Raw genomic sequence first — 25098 nt, 5'->3', positions numbered from 1 at the left:
CTCGTTTGATCCGTTGGATCATGCTTTTACAAGAATTTGACTTAGAAATACGTGATAAAAAAGGATCTGAAAATGTTGTTGCTGATCATTTATCTAGACTAGTTGTTGAAACTATACATGATTCCACCCCTATCACTGAAACTTTTCCTGATGAACAATTGATGCATGTTTCTTCCTTGCCTTGGTATGCTGATATTGTTAATTATTTGGTCACTAAAGAAATACCATCTCATTGGTCTAAGCATGATAAATCTAAATTTTATTCTGAGGTGAAAAACTTTATTTGGGATGATCCTTACTTGTTTAAATACTGCCCTGATCAAATAATTAGAAGATGCATTCCAAACTGTGATCAGTCTAAAATCATATCTTTTTGTCATGATCATGCATGTGGAGGACATTTTAGTGGTAAGAAAACAGCTGCTAAAGTTTTACAATGTGGTTTTTATTGGCCTACTATCTTTCATGATACATATGTTTATTGTAAAGCTTGTGAACGTTGCCAAAAGTTAGGAAGTTTAACTAAAAGAAACATGATGCCTTTAAATCCTATTCTTATTATTGACATATTTGATGTTTGGGGCATTGATTTTATGGGACCATTTCCTAACTCTTTTGGTAATCTTTATATACTTGTTGGAGTTGATTATGTGTCTAAATGGGTTGAAGCTATTGCATGCCACACTAATGACCACAAAGTTGTGCTTCGGTTTTTAAAAGAAAATATATTTTCCCGTTTTGGTTCACCACGTGCTATAATTAGTGATAACGGTACACACTTTTGTAATAGGCCATTTGAACATTTGATGAAACAATATGGCATTACGCATAAAGTCTCAACACCATATCACCCACAAACTAGTGGTCAAGTTGAAGTGTCTAATAGGGAAGTTAAGCACATTTTAGAAAAAACTGTGAATCCAACTAGGAAAGATTGGTCCTTAAGACTCACTGATGCATTATGGGCGTATCGTACCGCGTACAAAACACCCATTGGCATGTCACCCTACAGACTTGTGTATGGGAAGGCGTGCCACTTACCTGTTGAGTTAGAACATAGAGCCTTTTGGGCAATTAAGCAGTTAAACTTTTCTTTAGACAAAGCAGGTGAGAAACGAAAACTTCAACTAAATGAACTAGACGAAATTAGGAATGATGCATATGACTATTCAAAAAAGTATAAGGATCGCATGAAATTTTACCATGATAAAAATATTTTGAGAAAAGAGTTTTCTCCAGGTCAGAAAGTCCTTTTATACAACTCTCGTTTGCATTTATTCCCGGGAAAGTTACGTTCTAGGTGGTCCGGTCCTTACATTGTTCGTATTGTTTTTCCACATGGGGCTATTGAAATTGAAAATCCTAAAAATGGTGATATATTTAAAGTTAATGGACAAAAATTAAAACCATTTTTAGAATTAAAAACTGATGAAGTGGATGAGATACTCCTTGAGGACCCTGTTTACCATGCTCTTTGATTCCTGTGTGATCTTGCTAACTTGTGTTTTATTTGTATTGTTGTTTTATGTGTGATTTAATTTTTGTTAGTTGTATCTTGTTCTCTCTTCGCAATGCACAATATCGAGGTACGACCATTCTAAACTTTACACTCTTGTCAATTTTAATTTATATTTATATTTTGACACATTGAGGACAATGCTTAAATTAAGTTTGGGGGTATCGAGTTTTATTGTGTTTGTTTTGTGTTTTATTTATGTTATTTATGTTTGTTTGAAAAAAAAAAAAAAAAAAAATTATTTATTTATATGTTGTTGTTTTGTTTTGTTTTGTTTTTTTTTATTTTTATTTATATGTTGTTGTTTTGTTTTTTTTTTAATTTGTTGATTTTCATAAAAATTCAAAAAAAAAAAAAAAAAAATTTAATATTTAAAAAAATAAATAAATAAATATTTGGTGATATTTTTCATTTTCAATGATAAAAATTCTGATTGAGTTTGAAATTAAATCTCTTAAAAATATGAATAATTTTTAAGCTTTGTTTTTAATTATAGGGTCAATTTTGCTTGTAACAAAAATTACATTTTTCATAAACACTTTTATTCCCTATAAGTTTAAGTGAAAAATAACTTTAATGAAAACCTATTTTCTAAAAGCAAAATTGACAATTTAATTAATTACATAAGCTTAACATTTATTCATAATAATTTCTGAGAGTTATTTTCATTGTGCAATTTTTGAGAAAATCATTTTTATATCACCAATAAAAAAAAATATATATATATATATGTGTATTTTAATTTTTCTTTTGCTTGAGGACTAGCAAAACTTTAAGTTTGGGGGTGTGATAACTCTACAAAATAGAGTTATTTTACCATATTTTATATGCTAATTGTTGCTTAGTTCTTGAATTTTTTAATTAACTTATTAAGTTTTTATGTAATTTTTAATTTATTAGTCTTAGTGTAGTTTTATAGATTTTTATATGTTTTTATAGATATTTTATTATAAAATGTTGTAATTTAATTATATGAAATTTGGATTGTTAAGTTAGAAGTTAAAAGTGTAATTCTTTTGAACTTAAATGCTATATTAAATTAAATTATGATCAATATTTTCAAATAATTAATATGATTTATTTTTAATTGAAAAGATTTGATTGTTATTTAATTTAATTTTTATGGTGTAGGAATTATGTTGTGTTTAAAAAAAAAAATAAAGAGAAAGGAAGAATTTTGGCATTTGTGAAGAAGAATTAGAGAAAGTTGGCACAAGGCCTTCAGCCTTCAGCAGCCCACCAAGGCCCAGGCCCACGCCAGCCTTCAGCCTGGCCCGCCTCCAACTCCTTCAACCTTCAGCAGCTCCCCAAGGCGCCACCTGTCCACCGAAGCCTTCATCACCCAGCCTCTTCAAGATGGTCCTCCCAAAGTTAATGGCTTAATGCAGCTTCAACTCCACCAGCGCCCATCATGCCAAGACCTTTGGGCCTTGCCTTCAACTTCAGCCTTCAGCAGGCCCACGTTGGCCCAACCTTGCCCCAGCCCGTCCGTACGGCCCAGCAGCTCCACGCCTGGCACAAAACAGCCCAGCCGCCTGCTGTCCAAACGCCCCTTGAGCCCATAAATGTGCTCATTGTCCCCTTGTCTAAAATACCACCTTTTTACCCACTTTTCTACACATTTTTTCACCCAAAATCATCATCACTCCTATAATTTACCCCTATTTACCATATTATTATTAATTTAATCAATTTACTTAATTTAAGTTGATTATTTTAATAATCTCATTTTGGCTATAAATAAGGGTTTTGAAGACCATTTTGGGTGCTTAATGTTTTGGTTACCATCTTTTTCTCTCATTTTCTCTCTACCATTCTCTCTTCCATTTGGGTTTTTCAAGAGCATTTTGCAAGTATGTATGTCTTTTATTTTGTAATTTCTACTCTAGTTATGTGCTTCTAATCTTTTTCATAAGATTATTAAGATCATGATGAAGCAACTTGTAACTAGGTAATATTTATGTTGTATGTTGATTTCCCTTGTAATGCAACAAGTTTATGGATTTTTCTTCTTCATATATTTCTTTCATCTTAAATATCTTGTATTTTAGATTGTTAGAACATATTTACACTTTATTCTTCATTAGTGCATAAACATAATATTCTTTGTGTAAGATGTGTCATTAAATTGTACACATCCATGCTTAGAACAAAAATATTATGTTTTGCCTCATAAATAATGTTCATTGATTTATTTGTTATTTCATTAGATTGATTTACACTAAATGCTTTGAAATTATAATTTTGAAAAGTGAAGAAAAATCCTATCTTTTTATAAGAAATTTGTGCTTAAAATTATAAATATTTTTGGAAAATGATAGTTTGAATTATTTTAACTATTACTAAAACTTGGGAATCAATATACTAATAAATATTATTAAACTTACATTTTGTGGATTCTAGTATCTTAATAATCTTTTCTTTTAACACTTATTATCAAATCATTATTGGTTTATTTTCATTATCTTAAATAGCTATATTTTTCAATCTTTCATTTTATGTTCATAATATTAAAACTCATCAATCTTTGGAACTAGGTTAGAATTTATTACTTTTGATTTAAAATAGTTTCATTTTCGATTTTAGACAACTCCTTTGGGTTCGACATCCTTGCTTACACGATCACTATTCTATATGGACGATTCGTGCGCTTGCGATATATAAATTTTTAAACATACCCGTTTTGGGTCTATCAAGTTTTTTGATAGACCCAAAACGGGTATGTTTAAAAATTTATATATCGCAAGCGCACGAATCGTCCATATAGAATAGTGATCGTGTAAGCAAGGATGTCGAACCCAAAGGAGTTGTCTAAAATCGAAAATGAAACTATTTTAAATCAAAAGTAATAAATTCTAACCTAGTTCCAAAGATTGATGAGTTTTAATATTATGAACATAAAATGAAAGATTGAAAAATATAGCTATTTAAGATAATGAAAATAAACCAATAATGATTTGATAATAAGTGTTAAAAGAAAAGATTATTAAGATACTAGAATCCACAAAATGTAAGTTTAATAATATTTATTAGTATATTGATTCCCAAGTTTTAGTGATAGTTAAAATAATTCAAACTATCATTTTCCAAAAATATTTATAATTTTAAGCACAAATTTCTTATAAAAAGATAGGATTTTTCTTCACTTTTCAAAATTATAATTTCAAAGCATTTAGTGTAAATCAATCTAATGAAATAACAAATAAATCAATGAACATTATTTATGAGGCAAAACATAATATTTTTGTTCTAAGCATGGATGTGTACAATTTAATGACACATCTTACACAAAGAATATTATGTTTATGCACTAATGAAGAATAAAGTGTAAATATGTTCTAACAATCTAAAATACAAGATATTTAAGATGAAAGAAATATATGAAGAAGAAAAATCCATAAACTTGTTGCATTACAAGGGAAATCAACATACAACATAAATATTACCTAGTTACAAGTTGCTTCATCATGATCTTAATAATCTTATGAAAAAGATTAGAAGCACATAACTAGAGTAGAAATTACAAAATAAAAGACATACATACTTGCAAAATGCTCTTGAAAAACCCAAATGGAAGAGAGAATGGTAGAGAGAAAATGAGAGAAAAAGATGGTAACCAAAACATTAAGCACCCAAAATGGTCTTCAAAACCCTTATTTATAGCCAAAATGAGATTATTAAAATAATCAACTTAAATTAAGTAAATTGATTAAATTAATAATAATATGGTAAATAGGGGTAAATTATAGGAGTGATGATGATTTTGGGTGAAAAAATGTGTAGAAAAGTGGGTAAAAAGGTGGTATTTTAGACAAGGGGACAATGAGCACATTTATGGGCTCAAGGGGCGTTTGGACAGCAGGCGGCTGGGCTGTTTTGTGCCAGGCGTGGAGCTGCTGGGCCGTACGGACGGGCTGGGGCAAGGTTGGGCCAACGTGGGCCTGCTGAAGGCTGAAGTTGAAGGCAAGGCCCAAAGGTCTTGGCATGATGGGCGCTGGTGGAGTTGAAGCTGCATTAAGCCATTAACTTTGGGAGGACCATCTTGAAGAGGCTGGGTGATGAAGGCTTCGGTGGACAGGTGGCGCCTTGGGGAGCTGCTGAAGGTTGAAGGAGTTGGAGGCGGGCCAGGCTGAAGGCTGGCGTGGGCCTGGGCCTTGGTGGGCTGCTGAAGGCTGAAGGCCTTGTGCCAACTTTCTCTAATTCTTCTTCACAAATGCCAAAATTCTTCCTTTCTCTTTATTTTTTTTTTTAAACACAACATAATTCCTACACCATAAAAATTAAATTAAATAACAATCAAATCTTTTCAATTAAAAATAAATCATATTAATTATTTGAAAATATTGATCATAATTTAATTTAATATAGCATTTAAGTTCAAAAGAATTACACTTTTAACTTCTAACTTAACAATCCAAATTTCATATAATTAAATTACAACATTTTATAATAAAATATCTATAAAAACATATAAAAATCTATAAAACTACACTAAGACTAATAAATTAAAAATTACATAAAAACTTAATAAGTTAATTAAAAAATTCAAGAACTAAGCAACAATTAGCATATAAAATATGGTAAAATAACTCTATTTTGTAGAGTTATCAGCCTCAACCACGTAAAAGCCTTGTCTTTACTCTTCAAATCATTTCTTCTAAGCTCTCTAATCTTCTATTATTAAGGTTTCCAAAAAACTCGGTAAACAAAAACTAAATGCGGAAAAACACATAAAAACGTAATTTAAAGAAACTAAAACAAAAACATTGTCCTCGAATCGACACTCAGCCCATCCACTCCATTCACCTCCATACACACACCAAGCTTCCAAGAATCCTTCCGCCTTTGCATATATTTCCCTGCATCACACTAAAAGAAAAGGAGTGAGCCTAATGCCCAACAAGGAAAACTACTAACAACATAAAACATATACATAAAATCATATCATAACATATGCTAAAAAACATATCATCACATATATTATAAACATATCATATCATATACTATAAATATATTATAACATATACTATAAACATATTATAACATATAACATATAAGACTATACTAATAATGGCCATTATGACATGTGATAAACCATCTACGTCCCTTGTCTAATATTTGAGGTAGGTTTGATCACATGTAGTGTATGATAACCCATCTACGTCCCCTATCTAATATTTGAGGTAGGGTAAATCATAACATAACATATTAAAACATAAACTTATTATAACATATTATACATAACATAACATAAAAGCATAACATATCATAGAAACATACAAGATCTAGCATTCGCGTATACATATCAAAACAAGAAGGGATGCACACAAAAAACTGCTAATCCGCCCAACCCATCAAAATCCACCCGCTTTGAACCTGCCCATTAAAAAATCCACTGAAATTGGGTTGGGTTGAACCCAACGCGCCACAAGATGAGTTGGGTATGAGTTGTAATAATATAAGGATGGTTCAGCCTGCACCCGCGCGCTACTTTTTTTTGTATATATATATATTTAGTAATAATCTAAACCTAAAAATACATCTCATAAAGGATTCATTGAAATTTATAAAGTTTGTGACCCTTTTATTTTGTTTAACGGAGATATTGGATTTTGGGATGTGAATTATTATATTCTTTATATTTATACACATATATATATATTTATAGTAGTCCAAAGATTTTTTTTTAATGAAAACTTTAGTTACTATGAGATTAATGGTGCTAACTTATGAATTGTGTATGAAAACTTGTTTAGGAAAAATAGATGAAAAAAGAAATAGTGTTACTTGTATTGATGGTTAAATATTAGTGAAAATAAAACTCAAATTATTGAAATTATTAATGTATGAATTGATAAGTTTAATATCATTTATAATTTGAATAATTTAGATAGTTATTATACTAATTATTAGAATTTTTTGTGGAGTTTTAAATTCAAGTTTGAGATACGATAATATTTTATCAAGTTATTATTTATGATGAGTAAAGATGACATAAGTTTGAACTTTATAGTTTATAATTTTTTTGTTTTTTAAAATATCATAAGTTGATAATTTCGAACTTCAAATCAACCCAACCCACCAATAAAAATGCATAAATGATCCGCCCATAAAAAAACTGCTCAAACCGCACACTTGTTGGGCAGTTATGGGTTGCATTTTTTTAAAACCGCCAAATAAAATAATCGCACAAACCGCTCAAAACCCGTCGTGCACCCCTAAAAACTAGCATGCGTGCAATAAACTGTTTAAATCATCATTTCAGCATCTTAAATTATTCGAAATTTCTTGAAAATTTATGGGAGGTCCCCTATAACTACATTATACACCATCATGTAAAATATGAAATTAAAACTTATTAATGTACAAGAAAGACTAAAAGTATCTATAGATATTCATTAAAAACAATTACTACCCAACAATTTTTCTTTATATATTGCATTAAAATAAAAAAAATAAAAACTACTTTTAGCTAATGGCATGAAAAGGGATAATGTATTTGTGCACTTAATTATGATGGAATACTTTTAAGGCAAAATTTTAGTGGTTGACTTCAACTAATCTTATTGTACATTTCATTATACCCAACTTTCAAACCAAATAATAATAGTAATTCTTACTCTAATTTAATACTAGTTAAAAGAAACGTGCAATGTACATTTATTTAGTTTTATTTAGAAAATGTATTAATTTATTTATATTATCATTTAAATTTTAAATAAATAAACAATATTATATATTATAAAAAATGGCATAAACATATTTAAAAAAAATTAAGCTAAAATAAGGTCTAAAGTTTTAGAAAATATATATATAATATGATCATTTTTATTTTAAAAAAAAACTCGTTATACTAAGAATTCCTGTAACACGCATTTTTTACATATAAAGATATGGTGCATTCTAATTTTAAAAGAAATAAAGATATGGTGCATTCTAATTTTAAAGGAAATTATTTGATGTTGATTATTAGTTTAAAATTTAATCTTAATAATAATTTAAATTTTAGTATTTTTTATGTACAAAAATTTAAAAATATACAACTACGTTAAATTCAATTAATATGGCTACACCATAGATAAACAATCGTGGACGTTATCTCTGACGGCCACTGTGTCCGGCAGCGGAGCTGGTGCGTTGATTTTGTGAGAGGGCGGCGACGGCGTCGGTGAGGGGCGTCTGGGCTTGGGATTTTTGAGGAAGGCACAGATCAAGGTATACCGGTGTACCTTTTTCTGTATTTTGATACCAGGATGATTTTTTGTGAATTTTTTTATGACCATGTATATTATAATTATTTAGAACATTCTGTAAATTTTCGAGAAATTCCGAATAGTTTATAGTACCGAAAACAATGTTCAAATAGTTTGTTGCACGAGTGATTGTTTTTTCTTGTGCGATTGGAAGATAACATGTTTGAACCATATTTTCGATATTATAAATTATTCAAAATTTCTTGAAATTTTGCAGGATGTTCTAAATAACTACAATTTATACGATCATAAAAAAAATTACGCCGAAAATCATTGAAGTACTGAAAACAGGAAAATGGTGCACCGGTACTCCAAAAATCATGGGATGCATTGTAAAATTTATACATATATATATATATTTATATAACTAGGGTGCTTCTTAAATAGGGGCATTTTCAGTATTTGAAGAAATTATAACTTAATTTTTTTATGACAGTGTACATGATAGTTATAATATGCATCATTCCAATTTTCGAGAAATTCAGAATAATTTAAAGTGTCTAAATGAGAGTTCAAACATCATGTTTTCTACGCGTATAAAAAAAATTAAGCATGTGTGCAATTTAGTGTTTAAATTTTAATTTTGGCACCGTAAATTATTCAGAATTTTTCAAAAATTGGCAAAATGTCTGTTATAACTATAATGTACGATATCATAAAAAAAATAGATTATAATTTCTTCAAATCTCAAAATAGATACCGCCCCACCTAAAAAGTTTGTTTATCTCTTTTATATAAAAAGTATGTAGATAACGGAAATTATTAGTTTTAACAGTAATAATAAAATCATATATTTTTTTTTTTTGGTAAATCAGTAATCTTTGTATTCACATCAAGAAACTCCTTTACAACCTAACAAGAATCAAAGAACAATTAATTACAAGCTCTCATGAGCATTCCCACCCAATCTCTATCTATACTATTGAGTTTATGTATATTCATTATCTGTAATCTATTACAAACAGCATGAATAATATTCTTTACAACAACTGAAACCATGGGAAGCACATGATCCCAAAGAACTCTATTTCTTCCCATCCAGACATAGTAAACTGTAGCAGAAACAATACTGAACAGAACAGCTCTTCTACCTTTCGAAATCTTTTTTTTCAGTAGCCACTTCAACAACTTTTCCAAGTCAGTACCTGTATAGGTAATACCACACCAGCTAACAACTTCTAGCAAGACTTTCCTACTGAAGCAGCAGGAAAAGAATAAGTGACTGTGATTCTCTTCAGCAACTCCACAAATTAAGCAATCGGCTTGAGGAGTGATTCCAAACCTGTAAAGCCGATCTCTAGTGTGAAGTTTTCCAAGTAAAGCCATCCAAACAATAACTCTATGTTTTGGAACATTGGATCTGTCCTAAATCAAGAAGTACTTCCACCTTTCTAACTGAATAGACTGCATCTTGTTACAAAGACCCTGGATGGAGAATTTGAAGAGCTGAAATTCTGTTTGAGTAAACATATTCCTAATTTTTTCTTTAGTTTGCACAATACGCTTCCAATACCAACTTGCATCATTTGGAGCTATATGGTTCCACCAATCATCATGTTTAATATAGACGGAATTCACCCACTTAACCCACAAGTTATCCTTCTTCTTGGTGACATCCCAAACATGTTTACCTATAGCACAAAGATTCCACATAGCTATATCTTTAAACCCCAAACCTCCTTCTTTTTTTTCCTTACAAACATCCTCCCAAGAGTCATTACCCGGGCCATTAAGCATCTCACTACCCTTCCAAAGAAAGGCTCGACACACTTGGTTAATCTTTTGAACAACCATCTTAGGAAGGATAACAATTTGAGACCAAAAAGAATTTATGGTAAGCAAAACAAAATTAATCAATACCATCCTGCCAGCATAAGAAAGATTTCTACTGCTCCAAACCTTAATTCTTTTGGTCATTTTATCAACTAAGCAATCACAGTCAGCCCTTGTAATCATTTTCGAACAGATTTGCATACCCAAGTATTTAAAAGGCAGCAAACTCTTTTGATAACCGGAAATATCCACTATTCTATCAAAAGAATAAGTGTCCATACCTGCTCCATACACTGCGGATTTCCCAAGATTCGCTTTAAGGCCAGAAGAATTCGAAAACAACTTGAAGCCCCTTAGCAACAGGGTTGCTGAAACATAATCTCCTTTACAAAACAAAAGAAGATCATCAGCAAAACAAAGGTGAGTAAGAGCCAAACTCTTACATCTCGGGTGGAATTGAAATTTGCTGTCTTTTGTTATCTTTTTTAAGATCCGAGACAGATACTGTTAGAGAATATATATTATAATTGCTCAATGGAAATATGGAAAAACCAAAAATACAACTCTATGCAAAGATACAATGGACAAGATAATTGATTAAATAAATATTACAACTTAATTGCTCAAAATACAAGTAAATAGAAAGATGTAGAAGAAGAAGATTACAAACTCAATACTATAATAATACAAGTAAATAAGAAGAGCAAAAGAATGAAAAGACAAACCAACTCTCACACTCAACCAAAGTGTAGAGTAGTGGGGATCACCAACTTGAACAAGGTTCAAGACCTTTGTCCAAAATATTATTTCCCCCTATTCTCTAAGCACTAAGGGATCTCTCTAGGAAATAGCTCTCTGGAATTATCAAGCCTTTTGGTGTATTTTTCAGCCAAGTGCTTTGTGGATGAAAAATGGTGTGTCATACAAGTGAGCATTAGGCTCCCATTTATAGAGTTTGAGATACCCCTTTGAATTTCAAATTACACCAACCCCCATGGCTGTTACCAATGTTTAATTTGATGTTTATGGAATTAAAATGGAGATTTGGGAGTTATTTGGGATGTTAGAACCGTTCAATTTGGAAAAAACTGAAAATTCACATAGGCTGTCAGCCTCACTGGCCGCGGCCACAGGCCATTTTCAGTACAAAAAAATCATTTTTCCAAAACGTCCCAAATCCTTTCCCACATGATTTTGTAACCTCCGAACACCTATTGGGAGTTAAAAACATGTCTCCAACAGTCATATATCATCATGACTTTATGAAATCCAATCTCAAATGTGTACCATATAATATACACATTATTGGGTAATATTTGGGAGTTACAAATTTGTAACTGATTTTGTAACTCCAAAATATGTCACATTTGGGCACACACACTAGTCCAATTTTGTGACTCTCAATAATATGTTACAAGGTGTGACAAATCATATTTTGTCACATTATTTAATCTAATATTATATTATATGAAATAATATAACAGATACTCCATTCCAATTACAAAATGAAGAGGCGACATAGGATCTCCCTGTCTCAAACCCCTCTTGGATTGAAGATACCCATGTAAAGCTCCATTAATGCAAAAAGAGAACCGAGGAGTAGTTACACAAATCATGATCAACTCCACAAATTTTTGGGGAAAGTTCAAAGCTTCTAACATTTCTTTAAGAAAATCCCAATCAAGAGTATCATAAGCTTTTTGAAGATCAATCTTGAAAAGGCAAGCCGACTTAGCACTCCTTCTATCATAACCCCGAACCATATCTTGGCAAATCATGATGTTGTGAGCAATTTTCCTTCCTTTCACAAAACCACTTTGGTTTTCCGAAATGATGTCAGGAAGAATATCTCTAAGTCTGTTACAAATCATCTTAGTGGCTATTTTATAGATCACATTGCAACACGCAATAGGTCTATAGTCACTAACTAATTCGGGACAAATAGACTTGGGCACCAAAGTCACTGTGGTAGCATTAATTTCTTTTAGAAGCTTCCCTGTGTTAAGAAAAGATAAAATGGCCTCTTTAACCTCCTTACCAGTTATCTCCCAAGTATCTTTAAAGAAGGTACTGTTATATCCATCAGGACCTGGAGCTTTATCATTAGGAATGGACTTCAGAGCTGCTTCTACCTCTTCACCAGTATAATCTCGAACTAGCCAATTTGCTTGGCTTTGACTAATCAAAGTTCCCTCCTGGACAATTCTTTTATGCACCCTTGTTCGACCTTCAATTTTAGTACCAAGCAAGGAATCATAAAACTCAAGGAAAGCTTTAATGACTCCTTCTTGATTGTCCACCCAATTTCCATTCTGGTCCCGGATAGAATAAATTGTGTTCTGTTGTCTTCTCACTTTCAAGCTAGTGTGGAACATTTTAGTATTCTCATCCCCGGACTTTATCCAATCTACTTTAGCTTTTTGGCTAAGGTATTGGATATAATTCTTGTGAGCTACTGAAAAATCTTTTCTACTCTTTATTTCTGCCAAAATCAGCTCACTATTACTAGGATCAAGCTGTAATTGCTGCTGAATATTTAACAAATGCTGGTAGGCCTCCTTCTCTTGAAGCTCTACATCACCCCTGCCTTGCCTATTCAAACTCTTCAAGCCAGATTTGAGCTGTTTTAAAAGAAACACCAGCTGATACATATGAGAACCAGCAACTTTTTCCTGCCAAAACTGCTTCACGACATCAAGAAAACCATTCAAGTTCTTCCAAAAATTAAAATACCTGAAAGGTTTTTTGATATTTTACATGCTCGGGTAAACTGTAAAAAGAGCCGGGGAATGGTCAAAGTCTCCTTCAGGAAGAAAAGAGACTTCAGCAGTGGAATATGTGTCTATCCAATCCGAGGTAGCTAAAAATCTGTCGAGTTTAGCATAAACTCGATTTTTACCATCTTGTTTGTTATTCCACGTGAAGAATCTGCCATTGTATTTCACGTCTTCTAAACCACATTTATTCACACAGGTCTGAAAAGGAATCAATTCATTTGCATTTCCTCGATATTCAAGCCTCTCTTCCGGATTCAACACCGCATTAAAATCACCTCCAACTATCCAAGGAATCTTCATACCTTCCGAGATGGTCACCAGATCTCTCTATAAAATTTCTCTAGTTCTGGAGTCATTAGCAAAATACACTACAGTTAAAGCAAAGATATGACCTCTTTTAGGCTTTAGAACACAGTGAATAAGTTGGCTTGTACCACCTTTGATATCCACTTCAAAACTATTTGGATTCCAAGCTATGATAATCCTTCCATTAGGATGATGAGCAAGATTAGACGAAAAACACCAACCTTTGAACATTTGTAGGTATAAGGCTCCCATTTTGGTAGCCTTAGCCTTTGTCTCAAGGAGCCCAATAAATCCTATATTTTTATTATGAAATTCTTTCATAACATCAATTTGCTTTGAGGATTTATTGATGCCCCTTACGTTCCAAATGAAGATTTTATCCATTTATTGGTGGAGGATCTCCCCCTCCATCAATAACCCTCCACCAATAATGGACTGCATCTCACAAAGAACTTTGACCACTTGTTCTTCTTGAATCGAAATCTCTTCAAGAACTTCAAAAGCGTTACTCGTGTTAATTTGAGAGGGCCTTGCTATCACCACCTTTTTACCTTTCACTTTTTTAAATCCCTGATCATCCTCTGTTTCTTTCTTAGGAGGATTTTTCACTGTTTCTGTCACCTCTTTCGGCTTCCATATTTTCTTCATTTGTTCCACAACTTTTTCCTTCTTACACACATTACTAGTATGGCCTATTCCATTACAAGTAGCACACTTTTCTGGTTTCCATTCATAAGAAACCTCCAGATAAACTAGACTCCCTTTTTCATCTTCAAATTTGATCGAGTTCGGAAAGCCTTTAGAGATATCCATCTCTATTAAAACTCGAGAAAACTCTAGTTTATCTCTATTCATAGTAGCTTGATCTTGTTTGATCATCCTCCCGAGAGTGCTCACTATTTTCCCCATTGATCTTTCCCCCCAGTACTTCAAATCAAGCTGTCTGAGTTGAACCCAAACTGGAACTTTCCACACCTGTTCCCTGGTAAATCTAACATCTGGATCCCAAGCCTTCATAATAAGCGGCTTCTTATCAAAGAATTGATATCCACCTTTAAGAATACCATCCCGATCCTCAATCGAATGAAATCGGACCAAAAAGACTCCATGAGTTAGTAGACTAACTCTATCAATATTCTTATTTTTCCAAATTCTTTTCCGAAAACCTTCTATAACATGTATAGGAGGGTTAGCCCCTAAAACATAGCAAACAATGGCAGAATTCCAGTAATTAATCTCACCAGCTATATCTTCATCTATAATCTTTGCACAACCCCCAATTTCCCCCCTAACTTATTTCTCAAAATGCATAATAGGAAATTTATGGGGAGAATTCTTACCAGTAGTGTTCTTCGCAACATTAGCAGCCCCCATTACTTCAGCAAAGGTTGCTCGAATCTCAGATCGCTAAATGATTTCACGTTCATTGGATCGTGGAGAAAGAATTATCCCAACTCCATCATCTCCGATTGCAGTAGTTATTATCGGCGGTAATTCTTTCCCTAAATCCAGATCGTTCTCTGAATCAGAGCATTGCAGTTCCTCTATCCCCAAAATCTGATCAATCTTCTTCGTTTTCTTGATTGGATCAGAAGAACTCGGTCCTTTCTTCTTGGTTCCCTTCTTAGTAGCCTGAATTTTCGCTGAGTCCTTTCGTAGTCTCGGTCTCCCTGCCATGGCGCAGCTCAAGCCCTAACAGAGCAAACCGAGCTTAGAGAGAATCCTGAATTTAAAATCATATATTTTATAATTGGTGCTACTAATCTTGATACTTCATCTAAAGTACACCGTGTCCAAGGAAAGGAGAAAAGAAAATTACCTTGTGCGACCAGTGACCACAGTATGTTGGAAAATCATATATTTTATAACTTAAATAAATTTAATTAAACTTAAACTTAATATTATATTAAGCATATAATATATAATCTTTTATTGTCACTGCCAAATTTAAAAATTAGAACAAACATAAACTTAAACAAAAATTAATTAATTAAAATGAGACATTTTTAAGTTATTTTATGATAATTTAAATAATTAAATCATATTTATTTAAAAATAATAAAGGCAAACATATTATTTTTTTATCTTATAAATTTGTATAATAATTTATTTTTTATCAAGTGATTGGGGCTATTTTTCTTCATCAAATTCACTAAAAGAAATTGTGAGAGATACATTAGAAATTAAAAATAGTTTAAGCATGTATACTACTGTTTACACTATGATTTTTTTTATTTCTATTATTAATTTATTTTTAAATATTATTGTATTATATATATCATGTAATCATGTAAATATATATGTCAATGTTGTATTTACATATAGAAATTATTGATATAAATATTTATATATATTATATAAATATAATTTATTCCATTATATATATTTTTTTAAATATAGATTGAACTAAATTTTATTAAAATTATTGTTAATATTTACCACTTTATATTTATATACATTGAGTGAATCTCCCAAGAGAGACGATTTGTGGCATCTAGACTAGAATTCAACTCCTCTCTCGAGAGACGTGTTGATAATGTTAAGTTATTAGGACCATAAAACAGTCATCACACCAAGTCAAGTCAATGTTACCCCTTTTGTTACTCCTACCCTTCTCATTATTTCATAATGTCTTGTCTTGCTTGGAGTGGGATTAGGATAGGAATAATATTTTTCTGGTAGTCAATAGCAAAAATTATATACTAGAAAATTTTTGGATAGTAATTTTTTTAATCAATACCTATAGATATTTTTAGTAATTTTGGTATATGAATAAATTGTAACCCTATTTTTTTACATAATGGTGTATAAAGTAGCTACATGGGACCTTTCACAAATTTTTAAGAAATTATGGATAATTTAAAATGTTGAAATCATGATTTAAATAGCTTATTGCACACGCATATAATTATTAAAACAAGCACGCGTGCAATAAGTTATTTGAATCTTGATTTCAGTTTGCTAAATTATTCCGAATTTTCTGAAAATTTGTGAAAAATCTCTTGTAACTACATTATACACTAATTATTGTGTGTAAATATTTGGTGTAATATTTGTGTGTGATTAGTCTTATATGTATTATAATAAGGGTTTATACTTTTTTGGACCCTGTGTTTTGTCCCATTACCTGTTTGGACCTTGTGTTTTGACAAATTATTTTTTGGACCCTATATTTTGTAAAATTGTTAAAATAGAACCCTAAACTCAATTTTGATGAAGAAAAAATTGAATATAACAACACAATTTTTAAGCATAATGGTTTTATTTTTGTTCTGAATTGTTAGTTTGGTAAATTATTTGTGATTTTAGTTGAGACTGATAATTTTGCAAAATAGACAAAGGAGATTTGAGAAAGAGAAAGAGAATCAAAATGGAGGCTAGGTTTTCATTATGTTAAAAGAGATGAAAATAAAAGTACAAGAGCAACAAAATATATAGCCAAAATAATGAAAGGCTAAAAGACTAAACTACCCTTACATAATAATAAAACTTATATTATTAACATCCCCCCTCAAACTCACGATGCATTTGCCGGAAGCGTCGAGAGTTTGCCAACTAAGAAACGAAAACGAGAAATAGTATGAGCCTTTGTAAACAAGTCGGCAATCTGCATAGCGGAAGTGACAAATGGTAAAGTGATGGTCCCATTCTGATAGTGGTGACAAGTAAGATGACAATCTATCTCAATATGTTTCGTGCGCTCATGAAAAACGGAGTTGCGAGTAATCTGAATAGCACTAACATTGTCACAATGCATCAGAGTGGAATCTGAGAGAATAACACCCATATCAGCAAGTAACCAACGCAACCAAACAATTTCAGCGGTAGTGGAGGCCATGGCACGATATTCTGCTTCTGTAGACGATCGAGAGACAACAGTTTATTTTTTACTCTTCCAAGAAATAAGAGAATCTCCCAAAAATATACAAAAACCAGTGGTAGATTTGCGATCAATACAATCACCACCCCAATCTGCATCTAAGTAGGCACGTAACTCTAAAGTAGACGTAGATGGAAAAAGCAGACTCTGAAATTGAGTTCCCCGAAGATATCGAAGAATACGAAGCACAGCTGCCCAATGAACGGTAGTGGGAGATGCAACAAACTGACTCACAATGTGAACTGCATAAGCGATGTCTAGACTGGTGACAGTAAGGTTCACTAAGCTACCAACCAGAGTGCAATATAGAGAGGGATCTGACAAGGCAACACCATCAGATGAAGAATACCTGGCATTAAGCTCAAGAGGGGTATCAATAGTGCGAGCATCAGAGAGACGAGCCTAATCGAGAATATCAGCAATGTACTTAGATTAAGAAAGAAGATAGCCACGAGGAGAGTAAGCTACTTCTATCCCTAAAAAGTACCGTAGGGAACCCAAATCTTTCATCTCAAATTCACGAGTCACGTGCGTTTTCAACTCTGTTATCCCATTCGCATCATCACCGGTGATAATCATATCATCAACATATAAAGAGAGTAAAGTTGTAATGCCCCAAATTTCCTAATAAGGTTTAGGACCTTGATTAGGAGGCCGGGAGGGCCATAATTGATTTATTATGGTATTTAATGGTTATATGCATGTTTATGTGAATTATATTATTATATGATGGTGAATGCATGCATGTGTGCTCATATTTTAAATGCAAGGGCATTTTGGTAATTTGGCCGTTGGGGGCGTGATTGTGTAATTTTATGCATATGGGTGAATTATAATTTTACCACATTATATGTGGGTTGGTTCGAGCCATTCGACATGAGACGATCATGAGATGCAAGTTTTCGGTCTAGTCATAACAGGTTTTAGTTCGAGGCACGGGGAGAGTCTCGGGGTCATTTTGATGATTAAAACATTACCGGGAATTAAAGGGTAATGGGGTATGATTCATTGGCATTTGAGAATGTTGAGATTAGCGGGAATCAGAGAGCGTTAATTATAATTAACGGTATAGGTTGGAAATGACGAATTTACCCTTGGGAGTGTTTAGAAGCTTTTAAATTGGCCTAGGGGCATTATGGTCTTTTGACCTTAAGGATTTATATAAGCTTTTGGGGTTTAGAAAGCTGTGGAAACAGAACAGAAACAGAGTCTCATCCTCATCATTTTCTTCTCTCCCGTACATGTTCCTCCCTTCACTTCCCTTTGAATTTTGAGAGGCCAAATTGAGGAGTTAAGCTAGGAGATCAAAGGTGGGAGCTTAGGAACTTGATTCAGCCATGAAAGGGGATTCAAAATCAAGTTTGAGGTAAGTTCCAGCCATGAGTTTCATGGTATACCCTGTTTTTTTTATTAAGTTTTCAGTTGAGGATTTTGATGTGTTAGTTGTGAATTAATGGAAGTTCTTGAGTTTGGAAACTTGGGTTTTGATGAGGGTGAGATGTTGATGATATTTGGAGGTTTAAATGAGTGTTTGGAAGAGGTTTTGAGTTGATTTTAAGGGCTGGTTTGAGAGGAAAAACGCAGGGGAGTTTGCTGGTGCGTTGCTGGTTTTTGGGTTGGTCAGGGTAATGAGCCGCGGCCTCGCTTTAGTGTGCCGCGGCCTAAGGTGGTTTCTGAGGCAATTATGCCTTTGTCAGGGGGATGAGCTGCGGCATGGCTATGGTGAGCCGCGGCCCATCAAGGCAGATTTGGCCAAAAATAGGTTTTTGGCTTGGGGATGCTAGCTTAAGGCCTCGGGGTCGATCCTACTACCCGGTTAAGTGGGGATTGATGTCCCGGAGGCTAGATATTGGTTTGGGAACTTATGTTGATCATTTTCATTGATGATATCCTATATTTTTGGTTATGACTAGGTGACCGTTAAAGGACCAAAGGACTGATCGTTCTCAAAGGTCGTTTCTTTTATTAATTCTCGCTCGAACCCAAGGTAAGAAAACTGCACCCTATGTGTGACATGCATGGCTATGATTGATGCATGTTGGATGTTTAAATGTAAACATTGATAGCATGATGAATGCTTGGCGATCTTGCCCATTTGCATAAGAATATTACTGAGGCATGCTAGATGATTGAGTGTGATGTATGTGATGCACGAGAAACATGTGATTATGGCATGCCATGAATGATGAATATGAGATTGGTCAGGGCTTGAGTCTCTGAGTTTGTGCATGATCATAATTATGCTAGCAACTGTTTAGTAAGCATGCTGAATGCCCTGTTCTTGGATAATTGGCATATGATACACATTGATAGCATTGCTTACTTGTGCATGGTACTGACTAATTAGTCAGGTTTGGCAAAGGTGCTAATATCAACTGTGAAGCTGTGACTCATTAGTCAGGTTCGGCAGTGGTACTGGGCACTGGTCACACAGGGCTGACTCATTAGTCAGAATTGGCAAAGGTGTTAGTATCAACTGTGAAGCCGTGACTCACTAGTCAGGTTCGGCAGTGGTACTGGGCACTGGTCACATTATGCTAACTCACTAGTCATGACAACCCTAGTGTGTAATGCAAGCTATGTCGATTGGACCTAATCGACCCTCTGCATTGAATGACTCAAAGAGCATTAATGCAGGACCGACCTCAAGTTCGATGAATATAAACAAGCATTTAACTAGCCAAAGGCTAGTCATGTAGAGCCATTGCAGGAAATGGGCACTGGGCCCCTAGTGACCTGGTTGTCAGTCACTCAGTATGGTTTACCAGAACCTCAAGTGATATTCACTTATTTGATCAGAGCCACGAGCTCTGCATGATCATTTTGATCATCATATGCATGGCTTGGGCACTGAGGCCCCAGTGACTTGCTTGTTGGTCACTTAGTATGGTTTACCAGAACCTGATGAAGGTTAGAGGCTTACCCAACAGCCAGCCTTCCACTTGAATTGGTGACTCGCTTGTCGGTCACTCAGTATGGCTTACCAGAACCTCTAGTGTTGTGACACTCATCTTATTAGGATTGACTTGATAGTCCTCCAATCGGAAGGCCAGGACTTCTTGTCCTGGATACCCCAGCATCTGTCTAAATTCATTTGCACGCTGAGTAGAGCTATGAATGCTAAGCATGCCAGATATGATTTGATATCATGATATGACTGTTTATGAGCATATGAGTTTTCTTGCTGGGCTTCGGTTCACGGGTGCTTTGTGGTGCAGGTAAAGGAAAAAGGAAGCTGGACCATCCTTGAGTTGGAGAGCTTAGGTGATGACATGTACATATGCAGCTGCTCGACCAATACTTGGGCGAGGTTTGAAAGTGGAACTAGGGTTGAACCCTGTTTTGCCGCTTAGAACGGCCTGTTGTAAACACTTTCTTGTAATAAACTCTGAAATTATATTTTTGGGATCCCAATGTATACAGTAAACGTTCTAGTGAAACGTTATACCTTAGCCAAAGTTTTTAACCCCTAAACCGCTAGTCTTACTTAGTTACACGTTTATGGCCAAATGGCTCGATTAGCGAGTTTAGCACTGTTTGCAACGTGCACTATAGCGGTCCCTGGAGTTGGGGCGTTACAAAAGTGCGGCCAGAAGAAGTACACCTAACAAAGAGAGCTGAATCATGTGCACTAGGGTGGAAGCCGAGAGAAGTAATCACGATGGAAAAATTTTCAAATCAGGCTCAGGGAGCTTGTTTAAGCCCATAAAGAGCCTTCTTCAATCTGCAAACTTCTCCTAAATTATGAGGAACACCTGGTGGAGGAACCATGTAAACTTCTTCTTGAAGAGTCCCGTTCAAGAAGACGTTTTTAACGTCCATTTGAGAAATGGACCACTGTCGAGCAGACGCAACAACAATGAGAGTATGAATAGTGGTATGTTTGGAAACTAGAGCGAAAGTTTCCTCATAATCCATCCCATACTCCTGAGCAAAGCCTTTAGCAACCAAACGAGTTTTGTACCGCTCTACTGACCCATCAGACTTAGTCTTGATCTTGTAAACCCAACGAGAACCAATAGCACGCTTCCCCACAGGAAGAGGAACAATATCCCAAGTACCTGTCTTGTACAACGCAGAGAGTTCTTCAGCCTTTGCCTGCTGCCAAAGAGGGTTAAGAATAACCTCTTTATAGGAAGAGGGCTCAGAGAGTTGGTGAATAGAAGTCAAAAAAGAAGAGAAATAATCAAAATAAGTGGAGTAGACAAAATCAGGTAACTGTGTGGACTTACGAATTCTTTGAGGGTAGCGAGGAGGAGGAGCAGGATCCACAATCTCAGAAGCATCTTGGGCAGTAGTAGGGACAAAAGGGACTTCGACAGGCTGAGAACCGACATCTGCAGAGTTAAGAGTATCAACAGTACAAGAATCAAATGGATCAATACGAGTGAGATCAGATTTGTGTAGATTAGGGGTGTCCGATGGAATAGAGTAGAAAAGTATATGCTCAAGAAATACAACATGACGAGAAACATAGAGTTTTTGACTAACATGATCATAACATCGATATCCTTTTTGACCTTCACCATAACCAAGAAATACACAAAGAGCGGAACGAGAAGTAAGCTTACTACGTTCAACATGAGGGCGGAGAACAAAACATGTGGAACCAAAGACTCTCAATGAAGAATAATCAGGAGCGTGACCATAAAGTTTTTCAAAGGGAGACAGACCTGAAGTGACAAATGACAGAATTCTATTGATTGAATGAACTGCAGTCAGAATGGCTTCCCCCCAGAACTCACTAGGAACATAAGCAGACAATAAGAGAGAACAAGCAGTTTCAACAATAATTAATACACAATGAGCACTAAATAAACAATAATCAATATCAAATCATGCTCATGAATTTCCATGATCAAACATTTTATTTAGGGCATTAATATAATAATATACGTACCTCCAATTATCGCCTTGATCTCTAATAATCATGTTGATTACACTTCTTTGATCTACACATATAGAGAAAAGGAGAGCTTAGGAGTAATGAACACTACTCTATCATTCTCTCTACACCATAGCCACACTCATTCCACCTTAATCATTAATCAAGAGCACAACCCTTTATATAAGGAATTATGGGCCAATTGGGCTTACATGCCCAATGTGAGAGAATTAGTTGTCTTGGCCCAATGGGCTGACCAAAGACGTTTTAGAGCGTGTCCATGGGCCCCGAGCATGTTAGTACGTTATGTCCATCCCATTATGGCCCGATGGTAATATCATGCATTACCGATTATATAGTTATCATTACATGCTAATACCGACACTGTGTGAGCAACACTTAATTAGGTTAGTCCATATAAAATATTCTAACAAGATATACCTGGTGTACTACTAGAAGGCAAACCTATGTGTGAGGAGGCTGACATGGCGTGTGGCTGCGAGGCAATGAACTTCTGAAACTGCTCTGTGAGTGTAGCAATAGAGGTACTAGGAGCGCTTCCAGAATCTGTAGGTGGAACAATAGCTGCCATGTTCGAAGACATAGAGTGAAGAGGTCGATGAGGTTGGTTGCCAGATTTCCAGTGAGGAGACTGATTCGGTGATTGCGCCCTGTTCAACAATTTGGGACATTGAGCCTTCCAGTGTCCTTTTTGCTTGCAAAAACTGCATTCATCATAGCCAACCTTGGCTTGAGTCTTGTGTTGATTGTTGGAAGCTGGCCGATGAGGAACTGCAAAGACAGAGGGATTCGGAGAAGGAAGAATCCCCTTTTCCGCCCCCCTTTATCAACACGAGATTTCAAGCGAATCTCTTCTGCTAACAACTCATTAACCACTGAATCAACCGACGGAAGAGGACTGCGATGCAGGATTATGCCACGAAGACCTTCAAACTCATCTCGAAGAGCCATCAAAAACTGAACTAGACGATGTGCGTCTCGCCGAGCAATGTAAGGGGCAAATGCCCGTAACTCCGCTGATTCAGTCAAAGCAAGCTGATCCCACAGATTACACATAGCAGAATAAAATTCTTGAACGTTCATGTTATTCTGTTGAAGGGCCCGAATGTCAATCTCCAACTGATACTGCTTTGCGAAATTAGACTCTGTATACAGCCTTTCCAAGTGCTCCCAAACTTCCTTCGCCGTCTCATATTTCGCTAATTGGAAACCGATTGATTGTTGAACCGAGTTGTTGATCCAAGTGATGATTTTCGAATTGTTGGCATCCCAAAGATCCAACTGTTCTGCAAAGCTCTCATCCTTATCGTTCTTCAGTTTCGTGGAAGTTCCAGAAACATAACCCCACATACGTTTCCCTTTCAGAAAAATTTTCATAACATAATGCCAATACGAATAATTCTACCCATTCAATTGCACATTGATGGACTGAAGCGAATCATCTTTTGCGCCAGCCATGTCGAACAATCGAAATCCAAATAAATAGAACAAAGTGTGAAATCCCCAAGATTGGTGCGAAAACCTCAAAATCAAAGCCAAAGACAGAGCCAAATTCCTAATACCATGATTACAATCCTAGCGCAACCAAATCAAGGGTACTCAAGAACATTGCTCTGATACCATAATAATTTTGCAAAATAGACAAAGGAAATTTGAGAAAGAGAATCAAAATGGAGGCTAGGTTTTCATTATGTTAAAAGAGATGAAAATAAGAATACAAGAGCAACAAAATATATAGCCAAAATAATGAGAGGCTAAAAGACTAAACTACCCTTACATAATAATAAAACTTATATTATTAACAGAGACAACATTGACCAAAATCGGGTTTAAGATTCTATTTTAACTATTTTACAAAACACATGATCCAAAAAGTAATTTTTCAAAACACAGGGTCCAAACAGGTAATGAGACAAAACACAGAGTCCAAAAACGCATAAACCTTTATAATAACATGTAATGATTGCTCATTCAAAATTAATTGTGATTTCTTTCAATGTCTTACCACTTTTATTTGAATCAAAATGTTATTCTTTTCCTGGGTTAATAAATATTGTCTTCTCTTTTTTTTTTAGTCTTTTTCTTCCATAAATAAACAATATGACAAATTATTTATGGTCAATGTTCTTAATTTTATTCGAAAGTTGGACTTTGAATCCTCAAATTTTTTTAAGTTTTACTCACTGCATGTTACATATCAATTAGTATCTTTATCTTATCTTAAAGTACCACAAAAATTGACATGTGAACACATATATAAGACCAACTAATATTAAAAAATAAACTAATTAAAATGAATCGATATATTTTTTTCAGAAAAAATGAATTGAATTAAATTTTTGATTCAATTCATTATCATTTTTTTTTTAAAAAAAACAATTTTTTATCATACAAAAGTCCAACCAAATTTTTTATCATACAAAACCTAAAGAGTAAAAGATTTGTTTGACAGTATTTATAATATTGTCCTGTAAAATTAAAAAAAAATACTATAATTTCTCAAACAAAATTAAAATTTGATAATATAAGGTAAAGTATTTATTATATAATATATCCAACTACGTAAAATACAATATATATGCACGAGTATTAAAACAATAATCGATCTGAGTATCTATCTAATTAATAAATAAGGCTACACCATAGATAAACCATCGTCGACGACGTTGTCTTTGACTGCCTCCGTA

General features: G+C 34.1%; 4 protein-coding genes across 4 annotated transcripts; all 4 read right to left on the bottom strand.

The window, feature by feature from the left end:
* Positions 1-9601: 9601 nt before the first annotated feature.
* Positions 9602-10095, bottom strand: LOC133781486 (uncharacterized). Its single transcript, XM_062220496.1, has 2 exons — positions 9729-10095; positions 9602-9621 (listed from the first exon to the last, which is right to left on the bottom strand). The coding sequence occupies exons 1-2, from the start codon at positions 10093-10095 to the stop codon at positions 9602-9604; spliced, it is 387 nt and encodes a 128-aa protein (XP_062076480.1).
* Positions 10096-10134: 39 nt separating this feature from the next.
* On the bottom strand, positions 10135-13619 carry LOC133781479 (uncharacterized). Its single transcript, XM_062220488.1, has 3 exons — positions 13314-13619; positions 12045-13223; positions 10135-11046 (listed from the first exon to the last, which is right to left on the bottom strand). The coding sequence occupies exons 1-3, from the start codon at positions 13617-13619 to the stop codon at positions 10135-10137; spliced, it is 2397 nt and encodes a 798-aa protein (XP_062076472.1).
* Positions 13620-14009: 390 nt separating this feature from the next.
* LOC133781476 (uncharacterized) lies at positions 14010-14999 on the bottom strand. The gene is made up of 2 exons (XM_062220474.1): positions 14966-14999; positions 14010-14821 (listed from the first exon to the last, which is right to left on the bottom strand). The coding sequence occupies exons 1-2, from the start codon at positions 14997-14999 to the stop codon at positions 14010-14012; spliced, it is 846 nt and encodes a 281-aa protein (XP_062076458.1).
* Positions 15000-23065: 8066 nt separating this feature from the next.
* On the bottom strand, positions 23066-23761 carry LOC133781454 (uncharacterized). Its single transcript, XM_062220440.1, has one exon. It carries the CDS (start codon positions 23759-23761, stop codon positions 23066-23068), a length of 696 nt encoding a protein of 231 aa, XP_062076424.1.
* Positions 23762-25098: the final 1337 nt, after the last annotated feature.

This window comes from Humulus lupulus, chromosome 1 (assembly GCF_963169125.1).
Source record: "Humulus lupulus chromosome 1, drHumLupu1.1, whole genome shotgun sequence".
Lineage (NCBI taxonomy): Eukaryota > Viridiplantae > Streptophyta > Magnoliopsida > Rosales > Cannabaceae > Humulus > Humulus lupulus.
Note: the sequence above shows the minus strand (reverse complement) of the source record. Positions and strands in the feature narration are given on the sequence as shown.

Bases quoted from the DNA above. Each gene is read 5' to 3' on its own strand.
- LOC133781486 (XM_062220496.1), bottom strand. From the start codon at position 10,095: ATGGCTTTACTTGGAAAACTTCACACTAGAGATCGGCTTTACAGGTTT. The intron at 9,622-9,728 runs GTAATAGATTAC...GATTCTTGTTAG, and splicing joins GAATATTATTCATGCTGTTT to GTTGTAAAGGAGTTTCTTGA.
- LOC133781479 (XM_062220488.1), bottom strand. From the start codon at position 13,619: ATGAAGATTCCTTGGATAGTTGGAGGTGATTTTAATGCGGTGTTGAAT. The intron at 13,224-13,313 runs GTTTACCCGAGC...GTCGTGAAGCAG, and splicing joins ATTCCCCGGCTCTTTTTACA to TTTTGGCAGGAAAAAGTTGC. The intron at 11,047-12,044 runs GTAATTGGAATG...ATTCTCTAACAG, and splicing joins CTATGTCGCCTCTTCATTTT to TATCTGTCTCGGATCTTAAA.
- LOC133781476 (XM_062220474.1), bottom strand. From the start codon at position 14,999: ATGGGGGCTGCTAATGTTGCGAAGAACACTACTG. The intron at 14,822-14,965 runs GTAAGAATTCTC...GCTATGTTTTAG, and splicing joins TGTTGCGAAGAACACTACTG to GGGCTAACCCTCCTATACAT.
- LOC133781454 (XM_062220440.1), bottom strand. From the start codon at position 23,761: ATGTGGGGTTATGTTTCTGGAACTTCCACGAAACTGAAGAACGATAAG.